The sequence below is a fragment of the Vigna angularis genome, chromosome 6 (assembly GCF_016808095.1).
Source record: "Vigna angularis cultivar LongXiaoDou No.4 chromosome 6, ASM1680809v1, whole genome shotgun sequence".
In the NCBI taxonomy this organism is placed as follows: domain Eukaryota; kingdom Viridiplantae; phylum Streptophyta; class Magnoliopsida; order Fabales; family Fabaceae; genus Vigna; species Vigna angularis.
Genome location: NC_068975.1, coordinates 23,116,735 through 23,132,724, shown reverse-complemented (window position 1 = coordinate 23,132,724; position 15,990 = coordinate 23,116,735). Strand labels below are relative to the sequence as shown.

The window sequence follows — 15,990 nt, the reverse complement described above, 5'->3', positions numbered from 1 at the left end:
AAAGATTGTTGGTTATCTATAAAAGGTTTTAATTTAGAAAAAAAATGACCAATCAAGTTTGTCAAAAAAAAAAGAAAAAAAAATCGAAAAAAATGTGTTGAGAGATTTGGTTGCAATTGACAGGACAATTTTCTTCGTGATTAATTTTTTCAAAAAGTCTATAAAAAATAATTGTGCATTCACGCATCCATCACCCATGTCAAGGGTCCGTAACGGACACTTCCTTTCTTACCATTCATTTTTTACTCCTTGTGTATAACCATTCAATTTGATTATAAACCTTGCCCATCCATCACTCAATCATCCATTTTGAAATCTATTGTCATCATTAACTTCAAAAGTCTTTACCATTTTAACTCGTTAATGTCACAACCATTTTTGAAGATTCATTCAAATTCTAACATTGGGAGTACATTTTCATGTTAATGTTACGTCCTAAGTTCTCTTTCGCTCGCTGTCAAATTAGGTCAAATTCATATTCATTTGTTCATTACCTCATTATTCAAGTTTAAATCCTTTCAAAGATCTTGAGCAATATCGTGCATGTTATTCGAATAGAATATAAAAAAAATGATAAACTCAGACCAAGGATACAAAAATACAAAAGAAAAAAAATTAGATATGAGAGATTCATGTCCCCTCCCTACATTTACCAGAGTTGGTGAGTTGACTATCAGGATACCATTAGTAATGAACAAGATCTCTCGAAGATTTTGATATTGCCTATATTACAAATTTAATAAGCATGAAAATAAAAATATGATGTTATGATAATTTATACATTACAAAAATAAATAAAAAAACAAACAAAAAACATACAAAAATACAAAAGCAAATTAAGTACACATTGTACAAACCTTGTCCAAATTCGACTAACAGTGACCGATAAAGAAACACAAACAAATAAAAAATAATAACGAAAAAAAATTGTCTCATTGTACATATTATACAATAATTTCATAAATGTTGCCACAACTGGCTGTCCAAATAAAAATAAAAATAAAAAATAAAAATTAATAAAACACAAAAAAAAATCTCCTTAAGGAGACTCTTGATTAGGTTATGGTAGTCTCAAGGAAAGCTCTGTTGAAGGACGAAGAAGGGCACAGGTTCAGAGACCTATTTTCCTTCATGTTTGAGGGTAATTAGAAAGGGGTCTAAGAGATTTGGAGCCTATGGGGTTACCTAGGAAAGATCTTCAGTTGTGTAATAAAGATAAATAAGAGTAAAAAAATGCAAACATAAAATATAAAAAATAAAATAAACAAGAAAAGGGAGAAAGGAGGAGAAATCCAAAGGAAACTTACCATACATAAAGGGCTATGGGAGGGGATATGAAGAGTCAGAGGCATTAGTGACGTCTTGTTGCAGGCATCGTTGCTTCACTTGATGTCCATAGTTTTAGAACCAACAATAGACATTGCACTCTTGATTTCCTCATAATCCCTAAGTCGTGTTGTGATCTCACGTACTTGCTCTCAACTAGGATTTATTATCCTATGGTTGAATATAGTCACTAATATATAAACTTGCTCCTTAGTAGGCCACCACCTTTTATAACCTGTCTTAGCTTCAATCTCCATTCTTTCTAAATTTTTGTTCATTCTTCTTCTATTAAAAAAAGTCTAGAAGTTAAAAAACATGTAAAATTAAAAGAGTTATCATGTTTAGGTCGAGTGTCCATTTTTTTTTCATTTTGTTTCTTTTCTTTTTAAGTCAATTTTGTCAATAGTCTAGTCTTAATGTCGAGGGATAAATCAGGCTCATGGTCCTCGCAACGGATCCTAAAAGATTTAAGTTCAAAATGTCCATGTTCATATTTTGTTTATATCAAAATAAAAGTTTCTTCTTTTTTCACTTTTTAATCGGGATACATGGTGTTGTTATACCCAAATGTCTCTTTCATACCTTCAAACGAAGGAATGTTAATAACGGTTTTCCAGCCTTTGTACTCTATGTTAAGTTCCGGTACAAGCGCTCGAAAGAAAAGATATGTGAGAGAGATAGAATGACTTAAAAAAAGAGGGGAAAAAAAAAAGAGCAAAGAACAAAGAAATAGAACGTAAAAGGAATGGAAAAATAACAACAATAAATAAATAAAGATCGAAAAGTAGAAAAAGAACATAAAGAAAAAAGAGAGTAAATAACATAAATAAAAAGAGATAGAACAATCAAAGAACACAAAGTTAAAGAAGGATAAAAAAGCATGAAACGAAAGATAGCATAAAAGAAGTAAGGAACAAAAGGAAAAGATCGAGAGAGGAGAAGCTTAAACATAGATGCAGAGCTTCGTTCACCCAAAAGATCTCAAGAAGGCTCAAAAAGAGGCTCTCTCACAAACTGAGAGGCTCACAATCTCTCGCACAACACTCAGTAGCTTTCAAGAACACTCAAAGTTTTCCTCACAAAGCTCAAATCTCAGAATCTCTTAAGAACACAAAAGCTCACACTCAAATCTCACAACGAAACAAAGTGTTGCTCAATGCTGTTTGCTCCTCCTTTTATAGCAAAAAAAATCTGTTGTGTTAATAGTTCCAGTCATCACTACCGAAGGCTTCAACAGTATCGGTTTTTGAAAAAGTAAAAAAAAATTAACTAATAAAAATAAATAAAAAAATCATAATATATGAAAATTCAATAGATAGAAAATTTTTCATTTCTTTCATAGGATTAAAAATTATTTCTTTGTATATATTTATTTTTGTAGCATACATATTTTCAAATTGATACAAAATAATGAAATTTAAGAAAAAATGAAAATGAAAAATGAAAATCCATTAAAAAAATAAACTCATATCTTCCAAATTTATTTTTATAATACAAGAAATAATGCTTGAGCTCACCAGACCCGAGTTGCCATGCATGGTTTACTCGAGTCCAATTTCTCAAAAATTAAAAAAAAAACAAAATGAAAATCAAATAAATAAATAAAAATGAAAAAAATTAAACTCATATTTCTCAAGTTTTTTTTTTCTTTATTGGGATGACAAAAATAGTTTTTGAGTTCATTGGACCTCATTTCCCTTATCTCCTTTAGGCCTAGTTCTTCTAAAAAGTTGAAAAGATTGTTTTCACATGTTTATAATTTTCATTTCACAAAACATTTTTGTTGGTAAAATTATTTGAAATAAATTCAAAAAGGTAAAAATCAAAACATGATTTTCTTATTTTTTGCATATTAAAAAGAAACTAAAATATTTTGAAAAAAAAAATAATAAATGAAACAAAGAGGGAGAAGAGTTATCAAGCCCATTAATCTCAGTTATGTCTGACCCATTAAGTCTAGTTGTGTTTGGCCCATTAAGCCTATTTATGTTAGGCCCATTAATTCCAATTGTGTTTAGCCCATTAATCTAGTTGTGTATAGCTCATCAAACCCAATTGTGGTTGACCCATTAAGCCCAATTATGTTTGGCTCATTAAGCCTAGTTGCCTTTGGCCCATTAAGCTCATTTGTGTCTGGCCCATCAAACCCAATTATGTTTGACTCATTAAACCTCGTTGTGTTTAGTCCATTAATCTCAGTGTTGTTTGACCCATTAAGTTCAATTGTGTTTGATCCATTAAGTCCAGTTGTGTTAAGCCCGTTAATCCCAATTGTGAAGTCCATTAAGCTCAATTATGTCTAGTCCATTAAGTCCAGTTACGTCTAGCCCATCAATCCCAGTTACGTTTGACTCATTAATTCTAATTGTGTCTAGTCCATTAAGCTCAGTTATGTTAGGCCCATTAATCCCAATTATGTCTGGCTTATTAAGCCTAGTTGTTTGACCTGTTAATCCCAATTGTGTCTGGCCCATTAAGCCCAGTTACATTTGGCCTAGTAAGCCCAGTTATGTTTGACCCATTAATCACAATTGTTTTTAACCTATTAAGTTCAGTTGTGTTTGACCCATTAAGCCCAATTGTGTCTGGTCCATTAAGCCTAGTTTGGCTTAGCCCATTAAGACCAATTGTGTCAAGTTCATTAAGCATAGTTCGGTTTAGTCCATTATGTCCAATTGTGTCTAGCCCATTAAACCTAGTCTCGTCTGGCCCTCTCAATTCGGGTTTGTATCACCCTTTTAGCATATTTTTGTTTGATACCTTGAGCCCAACTTTGTCTCGCCCTGAGCCCAATTTTGTCTTGCCCTTGAGCCAAGTTTTGTTTGCCCCCTAAACTCAATCGAAAAATAAAAAAAGAAAAAAAAATATTTTAACAAGTTTTATCATTTTCACTTCACAAAAGAAAACACGAAAACAATATATCGCATTTTGAGTCAATTGTTTTTTATGCAAATCATGAATTTTATGAAATTTCAAAAAATAAAAAATAAAGGCGAAAAAATTATAATTCATGTCATAATTTTTTGTGGTCAAATGACTAAATCACATTTTCTGACGAAATAGCTGTGTGTGAATTGCTTGGAAACATATGTTATCTAGTCTTCACTGAACAAAGGATTGACCCTAATCATGCTATTTGAGTCCAAATAATGAACACAAGTTTTACTCTAGGGCAGATTTTCAATGTCAAGATTACCCTAGCTGGTATTATTTGGGAGATCCTTGAAGTCGTAAAAAAAAATCAAAAACATTTAGGAAAAAAAGGAAAAGGAAAGAAAAATGACTCGTGTTGAGGTCATCTAGTGTTCTCTTAGAATTAATCTTGTAAAAATATTGCAATCAGAATTTGAAATGATGTGTGATCATCTTTTTTCATCCAAAAAGAAAAAATATATATCCAATATTATCCACATTGAGCAAAAAAAAATTGTTTTCAAAATTTTCCAGGCAAAAGTTATCTTCACACTATAAGTCAACTCAATATGCATACCAAAAACACTAAGTGATCTAAGGAAAATAATGTGCCAATAAATAAAGAAAAGTCACAAAGTGTTGACAAATTGAGAATGAAATTTGAGAAATAGCAAGATGTAGATGGTAATAACTGATACAAGATGTAGATGGTAACTTATATTTCAAATAACGCACAAACATTTATACTATGTAAATGAAATGTTCTATGAGATAGTCATTATATAACCTTCTTTTAAAGGTCATCATCATCGTTGTTAATGGGGAGGGCAAAACCGAGGAGTGTGAGATAGTCATCAATGGATACAATATGTTTTGGAAAGTAGGAGAAAAGGGTATAATGGGTATTTCAAAAGACTATGGCGGTGCCCCAAGACAACATGAGGTGCTCAAAGAAATCACCTTTAATATATCAATATGGTTATAAGGTCAAAAACACGAATCCATCTTAACAAAGGGTGTTGCTCCCTCCATCACCACACCTTTCTCCCTCCACCTCCCCTTTACTATTTTGTCCCTCAGTAAAATTTTATTTTTAGGGTTATTATTTTTTAATTTTACCCATTTAGAACCTATTTCATTAATAACCTATTCTAGTCCCGTACATGAGTAAAATACTTTTCTTTCATTTTAACATTATATTTCTTCCGTCGTTGTGAGATACTACAAGTTGCAAAGGTTGGTGGTGGTGGAAAGAATTATCAAGCAGTCTCCCTCTCGTCGTGTAGTGCGTGGAGTGCTTTCTCGTATTCAAATAAACCTTGAAATAAAACCCTAAAATAAAAAACGTAACCTTTAAACGGAGGTGACATCCTTCAACGGATGTCAACATCCGTTTAAGGAAAAACAGATGTCGACATCCGTTTTACCTTAAACGGATGTTGACATTCGTTGAAGATGTCACCTCCCGTTTAAAGGTTACGTTTTTTATTTTAGAGTTTGTTTTATTAGGGGACATCCGTTGAAGGATGTCACCTCCGTTGATGTGTACTTCCTCACGCTGGTTGATGCTCTGGACGTTCCTCGATGTTTCTCCACACCACGGCGGCGACGTTCCTTCACACCACGGCAGCAATGGAAGCTTTCAAACCAAAAAAAAAAAACTGAGAAGAAAAAGGAATGGAAGTGCGGGAGGTGGGGAGGTGAAACGAAAATGGGAAAGGGGAAGAAAGTTCCGTGAGTGGGTGCTGGGAAAGTAAAATTAGGGTTTCAAATTATTTAAAATAGGGTAAAAGTAAAAATCTTTATAACTTAAGGATATAATTGTATTTAAAATAATGTGGAGAGGTGGAAGAAGTATAGGGTGGTGGTGGAGGGAGCAACACCCCTTAACAAAATGTGCATAGCCCAGACCCACTTTAGGTTGCTTCTTTTTCCACTCCATAATTTCATCCTCTCGTTCATTTAAAAATTAATTTTATTCTCTTTTAATTTCGAGTTCTAGACACCTTTTTTAACTACGGTAATATTAAGGTGGGTGCATGTGTTTTAGATTCACTTTTTCGAAATGAATTTTTTTAACATATATTATGAAGTATGCATTCTCAAAAAGTATGTACTTTTTGTATCATTTCATTTTAAACTTTCTTTTAAGAATTTTACGATATTTAAAAGAAGACAAAAAAATGGTAGAAAACATTAATCTACATAAACAATAAATAATAATAATAATAAAACATCTTCACTAACACATCATTTGAAATTTTTTAAGATTATACTGACTTTGTCATTAACTTGCCACCACTTTCTATATGAGGGGTTCTTATTTGAATGTAGAGTGTGGAGCCAACTACCATAACTTATTAATAATTTGTCTCATAACTTTCATTTCATTACCATACATAGTAAATCAACTTCACATACAAAATGCTACCAAAGTTTAAATTAACCAAACTCCCCTCTTGATTGTCTAAGTTGAGCACTCTTTTGTTTTTAACTAATCTTATTATTCTCGTGTAGAATTTTTTATTTATTTTTCTTTTAATTTCTTCTATATACAAACGACAACGAGTAAATTTGATAATGAATTTCATAAGTACATTACAAGAAAATTTGGATTTAACGTCTATCAAAAATGCACACAAACAACAAAAATTTGTCATTAACTTATGATTAGTGTTCACTTCGTGTTTATATCATCAAAGACTCTTTACAAGTGGATATTATAACATTTACTATTAACATCGACTAAACCTATACTAAAATGAATATTATGAAAATCAACATCCTAAAAGACAATATAGAAGACAAGACTGAAAATACTTTTTATAAATTGATGTGTTTTTTTTTGTCTTTACTCCATACAAATAATAATAATAAATCTGATTAAATAAAATAATAATTCATAATAAATCCGATTTAAAAGAAAATAAAAGTAATCAAGTTAAAAACTGTGAGACCCTTAATAATTAGCAATGATAATTTCTGTCACATCACCATTAATGCACGCCACTTCCATACTCAGCCATTAAAACCCACTCACCAATCTAATACACCACTATGATCTGCACTGGAAAACGCACCACGTCACACGCTCAGGGCTTTAAAAGCGCACCAAACACTGCATGCACGCACGCCACGTGTCACGAGAGAAGTTTCCAATTCAGAAGTGGGAGTGCAGGTGTCAGCAGAGGAGACGCTCGTCCGTGGGGCGTGGAAATTAACAAAACTTTGGTTTTTCGAAAATCTCTCTCACCTGCACGCACTCATCTTCTACCTCTGAACTCACCCCTTCATTTCTCTCCAACTTCTCTCTAAAACCTCCCAACTTCTCTCTACTGTAACTCACCAAGCTTTTCTCCGATCACGTTTCAGCACCGTAGGAACGTTCGCTGAACCGAGAGCTACACATTGGACCGAACCGTTTCAAGAACTGAAATTGGTAAGTTCTCCTTCCGTAGCTCGTCCTTAGGTTTTCTGGAAAACAGGTTGTTGGCTGCATGCAAATGTGTAGTCTAAAGGATTCATGTTTCTGTGGTTAGATTTGTTTTAAGAAGAGTCAAGAGGCATTGAGGGTAGAATACCGTTAGCTGGACGAACCAAAAATCTTGTGTTAGGACGTTTCCTTCATCGATCCGGGTAAGGGAAGCTTATATGTTTAATTTATACTTGCATGTTGTATGATCTGATTTGAATGTATGAAAAGTATGCTGTTTGAGCTGTTATGAACGATCACTGATATTGTATATGTTTTCTGTTGGTTGAAATGCATGTTGATTTGGATACGTATGAAAGGTGTATGACTATGGTATGGTTGGATTTATTAAAATGATGAGATCTGTATAGTATGAGAATTAAGCATGGATATGAAGTTACGAAATGTGAATCTTATGAAAAATGTTAAAGTTAAGATAGTTGAAAAATCTGGATATGATAATTCTCCCTATGATAAATTGCGCTCGTCACCGTACGGTCTTATACCGTTCGTGTTCCCTGGAAATAACTTAGAGTAGAATTCTTTCATTTGGGAAGAATTCGATTTGAGAACGAGCGCCCTTATTTCGAATTACTATGTTTAAGCGTTCGGCTCAGCATAGAGTTGTTGTACGTCTTAAATTAAATGGTACTGAATTAAGTAACGTTCGGTCTTACACTGAGCGTTCGCCCTAAATAGCGCTCGGTCTTATACCAAGCGTTCGTCCTAAATAGCGCTCGGTCTTATACCAAGCGTTCGTCCTAAATAGCGCTCGGTCTTATACCAAGCGTTCGTCCTAAATAGCGCTCGGTCTTATACCAAGCGTTCGTCCTAAAGAACGCTCGGTCTTGTACCAAGCGTTCGTCATGATTGGTTTTCGGTCATCTACCTAGCGTTCGTTTTAACGTAGTGTTCGGTCTCAAACCGAACGCTCGTCCTTATCTTTGATTCCTTAACGAACATAAATAGTGTTTGTCCAAATAATTAGTAAAGGTATATTGGCGCGTTCGGTCATTGACTGGCAGTCGACCCTTTTTAAATAAAAGTTTCCCAATGAAGTTAAGTATTCTTCTTGAGGTATCTTCGTTCAAGTGGAGTCAACCTGAACTCTTGGTACTTAAAATATTCTGAAAATGGTCGTATTACTTTGGAGTCTTCCTGATCGTTAATGGGTTCTTCTACATCTGGCTTTTAACGTTCGTCCTCTTCCTTCAGAAAGTTGAACGTTCGTCCTTTTAAGAAAGTGGAACATAGAATGAAAATGCTATGAATATGAAATGGTAAGATGTGTGAACACTATATTAAATGATTATACGATTTTGGAATTTGAACGAGCGTTCCAGGGAGGAACGTCTCATTTATATATTAAATATTGGATTTGTAAAGTATGACTGTGGTTATGCTAATGCTGGCTTGGTCCATCCTGATATTCCGTGATACTCATCTTCACGTAGAGGAGAGTAGTTCATGTGTGGGAATGGCAGGAGGTCCTTAGTCCATAAGTTAACATGGGCGACGTAAGAACGGACTAACCTCGAGTGGCAGCTGTTGAGTGTATTCCAGTTACTACACCACTCGGGTGCAAGGACGCCTGTAGCTACACAGATTCATACAGTCCGGACGGTCTGTCTAGTATATATATATATATATATATATATATATATATATATATATATATATATATATATATATAAATCTACGTTATGTTACATGTGTGTGTGAATTGAAATGTTCAAATATATATGTTGATTGTATGAATTAAATTTTATAAGCTTACCCTTTCATTTTTCCTTGTGTTGTCCATTGTATATGTACGTTCGTCCTGTCTTGCAATGATCATCCGTGTGGATGTGAGCAGAAGGCGAGGCCACTTTGGAGGAAGCGATCGAGGAAGAGAACTTAGTAGAAGTTGAAGTGAAAGTGGAGCAGTAGGACGCTCGTTTTCATTTTAGTTTTTGTCGTTCGCTTTTGAATTGGACGTTCGGTTAATTAAGTTTTGTAAAACCGTTCGTCCTAATTTCTTGTACTTCTGTACTTAAGCCGTTCGGCTTTTGCTTCTCGTTTTATTAATACGAAGACTGCCTTGATTTACTGTTAATTGTGATTAGTTCTGATTTATAGTAATTACTGTATTTTGGGATGTTACAAAAACAGTTTACTCATAAATTGCATTTACTTATAAAATTAATAATTCATAAATTGCATTTACGAACTTAAAAGAAAATTATATTTAAAAGAAATAATAATTCATAATAAATCGGATTTAAAAGAAAATAAAGGTCATAAAGTTAAAAACGTTTACTCATAAATTGCATTTATTCATAAAATTAATAGTTCATAAAAATAATAGTAACCGAAAAATTTATTTATTTATTTATCTTTTAAATTATATTAAATATTTTCAAAAATCCTCCAACAAATTTTAAAAATAAAATAAAACAAAATATATAATCTTTTAAGACAAAATATTGTATTTCAACATAAGAAACTTTTTAAATTTGAGCCTTAGTGTTTATAAATTTTCACTCAAAAAATGCATAAACTTGATTATCTTAAACTACGTCCTTATAACCAGGTTTTAGTAAATAATATATATAATATTGATGTTCATTTTAAATTCCAATCAATCCTTAGCACATTATTGTTTTTTGCAATGTTCATTTTAAATTCCAATCAATCCTTAGCACATTATTGTTTTTTGCATATATCTTATTTCATTTGCATATATTTTATTTCATGATTGTCACTTACACTTTCTTCACTTGAATGAATTTGGGGGAGAGTGATTGAATGAATTTGAGAGGATTTGAAAGTAATTTTTTTGTTGTTTATTTGAGTGAATTTGGATGACATAAATGAGAGTGTATTTGAAAGTAAATTTTTTTAATTTGTCACATCAATCAAATCTTATACTAATTCTCACAAACTTTATTTCAAAATTCATTCAATCACTCTGCTTGGAATCTATTCAAGTGAACAAAGCCTTAGAGACTTACATATGTCTCATAATAGTGATCTCACCATCACACTCAATGGTAAACTCTTAATGGGTGGGTTAAGATTTACACACCTACAATAATTGTCATTGAATTTATTAAGAGATAGGAAAAAAACATAATAATTCATGTTCTTCGAAAATATTATACAAAATATATAAGTACTTGTATATCTTTAACAAAAATTCTTAGACAATACTCATAGTAATAATATTAGCTCCAAATTAAGAATTAGACTTCCGAATTTTAAACAAACTTGAAAAAAATATGTTTTTTCTCCATACAAAGACACACAATCAAAACTTAAAAAAGAAATTCCCAAACAAGATGTCAAATAAAAAAATTCCTTCTAATTTTATGTTATAGACAATATTTTCAAATTCATAAATATAATAAAAATATATATATTATCAGTCATTTAATTTTCTTTTCATAAAAATAACGAGATAAACCTATTTTTTTAGATGCATAATTTAGTTCAAGTGTTTCCAATAACTTGATAGCAGTTTTAGTATAAAAAATTATTTTATAAAGATTATCATACAAAACACTTAAAATATGTCTATGATATAGAATATCATTATCACTTTTAGAATGCAGAAGATATTAAAAGCATCAATTTATATAATAGAAAAGATAATAGTTTTGATAATCACGCTTAGTTTTAGAAATCACATATATTTAACCAAAAGATAATATTAGTTTGTTTCCTTCTCGTTTCATTTTTTATAATAATATCAAATTAATATTATTATATTTGTTTTTCTTTTAACATGTTTATCTTAAAAAATTGAAAAAAAAATATAAGTGTTTAATAAGTTCTGAACTCTATTTTTCATTATAAATTAATAAATAAATTATAGTTAGTATTAAATTATTTATTATATATTATATATTTTATTTAATAACACAATAATAAGTATGATATAAAATATTAAAAGTTATAATATATTAAACTATTTAATAAAATATATAATTTTATATATGTATACAATATTATTTTTTAAAATTAATTAAATTTTCATAGTAAAGTAAAACCATTTCAACTTTAATCTTAAATCGCTTGAGAAAAAACTTTAGGGAGTGAGCCTTTTTTTACTCCAACTTGACAGAGTATCTTAAAAGTATTTTTTTAAAAAATGGGTTAAAAGTGACCTATGAAGCATGTTTCAAGTTAACATCTCTAATATAATAGACACCACACAAAAGCATTAGGTTTGCAACCTTTTTTCATTGAAATATTTTTCTATTTTCATAAAACCTCTGCATTAGGACCTACCGTGACAAAGGTAATTGAAATTTGATCAAAGAGAGGGAAAAGGGAGATAGAGAAAAGAGGGAAAGTGATTTTCTAGACATGAGTGAGAAACCAAAATAAGAATTCATTTAATACAGAATACAAAAATAAAATAATTATAAAAGTATAAATTTTTATATTAAGAAAAAAATTAATGCAAATAAATGTAAAAAAATTTTATATTAAGAATCGTTACTTCAAAATAACTCATTTGTAAAAGAAAAATTAAATTTTGTAATATAATTCCTTTAGTGATAAACAAACTTACATAAGATCTTTTTGAACTCGCGAGCATCAAATAACGAAATTTGCACCATTATGAAGCATCAAAAAACGAACTTACGTTCAGTTTCAAGTTGAATTGGTCTTAATGATGCTTATAGGAATTTCTCAGACCACACTTCATACAGCTCTAAGGAGGATCTTGCATCAAAATATGCTCCAAATATATTTTATTGCTTACCAATCATAATGCAATAATCCATAATTTAGCATTTTTTAAAGTATAATTCCAAAATTATAATGTTTTTTTTATCAAACTTTTATTGAAAGTTTTTTTGTTTATTCTCACTAAAGAGCAACATATCTTGGTTGATATTGTGTATGTTTCCCAAAGCATATTACAAAATTTATTTTAAAAGGGCTAGAATTGGGGCATTGTGTATTTTTTTATACATTTTTAAATGATGAAAATGATGATACAAAAAGACAAAAGTTTCCGTTGCCGGGAATCGAACCCGGGTCTCCTGGGTGAAAGCCAGATATCCTAACCGCTGGACGACAACGGATCACATGATAGATATGAATGACATTTAGAATTTAATTGATTGATGATAATTTCGTGCTCAGTGAGTGAGTGAGTGTGAGACAATTCTATATTTGCAGTTCGACATGGTGAGATGATTTTGTCCTTTAGCGAGAGCAATGTGTGATTAAGAGTAATAAATAGAAAGGGAGATGATTTTGAGATTTTTTTTTTTTATGGAAAGTGATCATGATGATGAGAGGATTGGGTTTTTGAGAATAGAGTTTCGAGAATGGGCAGTTTTTAGAAAATTGAGATTAGTACTTAATTTTTATTTATAATAAATACTACATACCAATCATTTTTAGTTTATAAATTATTATTTAAAAATTATCATTTTTATTTATAATAAATACTACATACCAATCAAATTACAAAATATAAATAAACGTAAACTAAGTTTAAAATTAAGGTTTTTGTTGAAATTGAATTAAACTTAAATTCTAAAGGGATAGTATTGGAATGACTAGAGTTTATCTTACCAAAATATTAAACCTTATGTCATGGATGGAAATGTTCAGTCATCAACATAAAGGAGTTTAATAATAAATGGGGGGCATGGTGGCCCTAAGCCGATGGTATTCATTCTTCCTGGACTCCCTGCTGGCATGTGATTGAAAAGTTTGGATATATATATCATAATTTGGATAAGAATAATTATATTTTCACAGTTTATACATTAATTTCATAAATACAAAGGTTCATTTTTATTATGATGAATTTATTTCTTTTATTATTGGTATTTATTAATGTCAAACAACTTTTTTTTCTTTGGCCAACGCATACTAAAGAGAAAGGTGTTCTTACCGAGGAGCAGTTTCAATGCCAGAGGCGTTCTTCTCCTGTGCATGCTCAACCAGACAGCTATACTATTTTGTTGTCTTGTTAAACTCACTCCCTTAATTTCTGCATGGCACCCCAACTTCACACAAACATCATCACTATATATTGAGGGTGCTACACAGATCTTAATCCACCAAATTACCTCCTTCACTTTAACCAATTCGTTTCTTGATGGAGCAAACCGAAGAGGGCTGCAACACAAATGAAAAGATGGTTACTGGTGTGGATTCTTCTTCAAAACATGTTGAAGAATTCCAACCCCAAAAACATGATGAGGATCCTGGTCTGAAACAAAACCTAACGGATCCTAATTTAAGAAGGTAGAATTTTATTTGAACTTCTTGTTGTACTTACGTTGGGAGTTTGTTTAACATACATGTCTTTTTATTTACCGTTTTTTTTTTCAGAACGGTCTCAAATCATTCTGCCAAAAAGTCATGGAAGAAGAAGTGGAAAATTGTTAAAAAATTGGAAGATGAGGCCAAAATGTTGCAGGTGATTGTTGTTATTAATTTTTATAAAATCAATGTTATAAGAAGATTTGGCTTTTGTTGAATAGCATCTTAGTCTTATTGTTACTCAGAAGAAGTCTATGCTATTATTGCTCTCATATAATAATGTGTATTCATATGAAGGATCAACTTGCCATACTTAAACCACTACATGAGAGACAACAAAAGCAGGTGCAGCGATTGATGGAGGAAGAGAAGGCGTTGCTCCAGGAAATGCATGATCTTCAGGAAAAGGCACTGCTCAGAGATGGTAGAATACTGTTTCATCTTTAGAACATGTTTTTCTGTATTTGTGTGCATGCTCAAAATAAAGGTTTTTCATTCATTACGAAAACTATATCAAAATATTAATTAGTAGATATATAGTTTCACTAATATATATGAAGGCACTGTCTTTATATAGCTGAAAATGAGAAGAACAGAAGCACGATAAAAACGTTAAAGGAGCTCCGACAAAAGCAGGTAGAGCAATTGCTTAAGCTTGATATTGATCCGCTTGATCCTGCGTTCAATGCTGCAGCCTCATGTGAAGGTAACAACAGAGGAAGTGGATCGAAGTCTCCATGAGATAAGGAAGATGGTGACAGCTGCTATGCATGAAATAAAGGATGAAACCATGTTCGAAGAGGAACTAGTTTTGTTTAGGCATAGGATTTCCATTTATTGTTGTTTGCGTAGTCTCTGAAAAAACAATGTTGTTTGCATAGTGGTTGTATAAGTGGAGCTTTTTATTTATTGTTATTGATTAATGTTTCATTTCAACTTATTAACTCTATCTGACTTTTTTTTTTTATATGGAAAGATAGTGATGTTGGCAAATACTAACAAAAATAACACAGTAACAATTATTATAATTAATTAATAATTGGTTTAATTATTCAGATAATTTTTATTTTCTGTGATTTTTTTCAATTAGTTCTTTTACTTTTTTTTTAATTGAGTCTTTATTTTTTAAAAATTGAATGACACTTACTTTTTATGAATTTTTTTTTTTTGAAAAATAAAAAATTTGGAATGTATCAAACTAACTAACACTGTCATGTAACAGTGATTATTTAAATATTTTAAGGAAATAAGAGAAAGAAATAGGAAAGTTTGATTATTTAAACCGAAAAATGAATAGAAAGTGAAAAAATTGTGATTTAATTTATTGATATAATAGAATAGTTTATTTTTATATATTATATATTTAAAAGATAATTTGTAAAAGAAATTTTTTAAAATATTTTAATATAAAAGTAGTTTCTAAAAATACAAATACAAATTAAAATAAATTTTAAATAAATATAAAAAGTATTACATTATGTGATAAATAATCATATTTTATTTATTATTTTAATACAAACTATTTTAATTATTTATTTAAAATAAAGGTGCATATTTGCATACATACTTAAAATGTTATAAAGATAACATGTTGAATATAATATTAATTATCAACATTTCATAAAGGATATTGTAACATCTCAAAAATACAGTAATAAATCATACAATAGAAATAATTACATTTAATAGTATATCAGTTCAGTCTTACATTAAACAACGTACGCTTACGACCGATCGGCCTTACATAGAACTATAAACTTAACTGCACAAGATAAACAATACTAGACCGAACGGTTTACAAAAGGGGGTTACCGAACGTACTACGGTTCGACCTTAACTTCAACGTCGACGAGGTTCTCTTCCTCCAAATTTCCTTCTTCCAGCGCCTCTTCCAGTAGCGCGTCTCCTTCTGTTCACATCCACACGGATGATCATTGCAACGACAAGACGAACGTACAAGACGAGACAACACAAAGAAAACACAGGGTAAGCTTATGTAA

At 30.9% G+C, this 15,990-nt stretch overlaps 1 protein-coding gene and 1 non-coding gene across 2 annotated transcripts; one reads left to right on the top strand and one right to left on the bottom strand.

Annotated features, from left to right (window-relative positions):
- Positions 1-12,720: 12,720 nt before the first annotated feature.
- Positions 12,721-12,792, bottom strand: TRNAE-UUC (transfer RNA glutamic acid (anticodon UUC)). Its single transcript has one exon. It is a non-coding gene; the product is annotated as a tRNA-Glu (tRNA).
- An 847-nt stretch (positions 12,793-13,639) lies between these two features.
- LOC108342627 (uncharacterized) lies at positions 13,640-14,926 on the top strand. Its single transcript, XM_017580423.2, has 4 exons — positions 13,640-13,972; positions 14,060-14,147; positions 14,288-14,414; positions 14,568-14,926. Exons 1-4 carry the CDS (start codon positions 13,824-13,826, stop codon positions 14,729-14,731), a joined length of 528 nt encoding a protein of 175 aa, XP_017435912.1. The 5' UTR covers positions 13,640-13,823; the 3' UTR covers positions 14,732-14,926.
- Positions 14,927-15,990: the final 1,064 nt, after the last annotated feature.

What these genes read in the sequence shown, in the direction of transcription:
- LOC108342627 (XM_017580423.2), top strand. Translation starts at nt 13,824, where the DNA reads ATGGAGCAAACCGAAGAGGGCTGCAACACAAATGAAAAGATGGTTACT. An exon ending in ACGGATCCTAATTTAAGAAG is followed by an intron (nt 13,973 to 14,059) that starts GTAGAATTTTAT and finishes TTTTTTTTTCAG; the next exon opens with AACGGTCTCAAATCATTCTG. An exon ending in ATGAGGCCAAAATGTTGCAG is followed by an intron (nt 14,148 to 14,287) that starts GTGATTGTTGTT and finishes ATTCATATGAAG; the next exon opens with GATCAACTTGCCATACTTAA.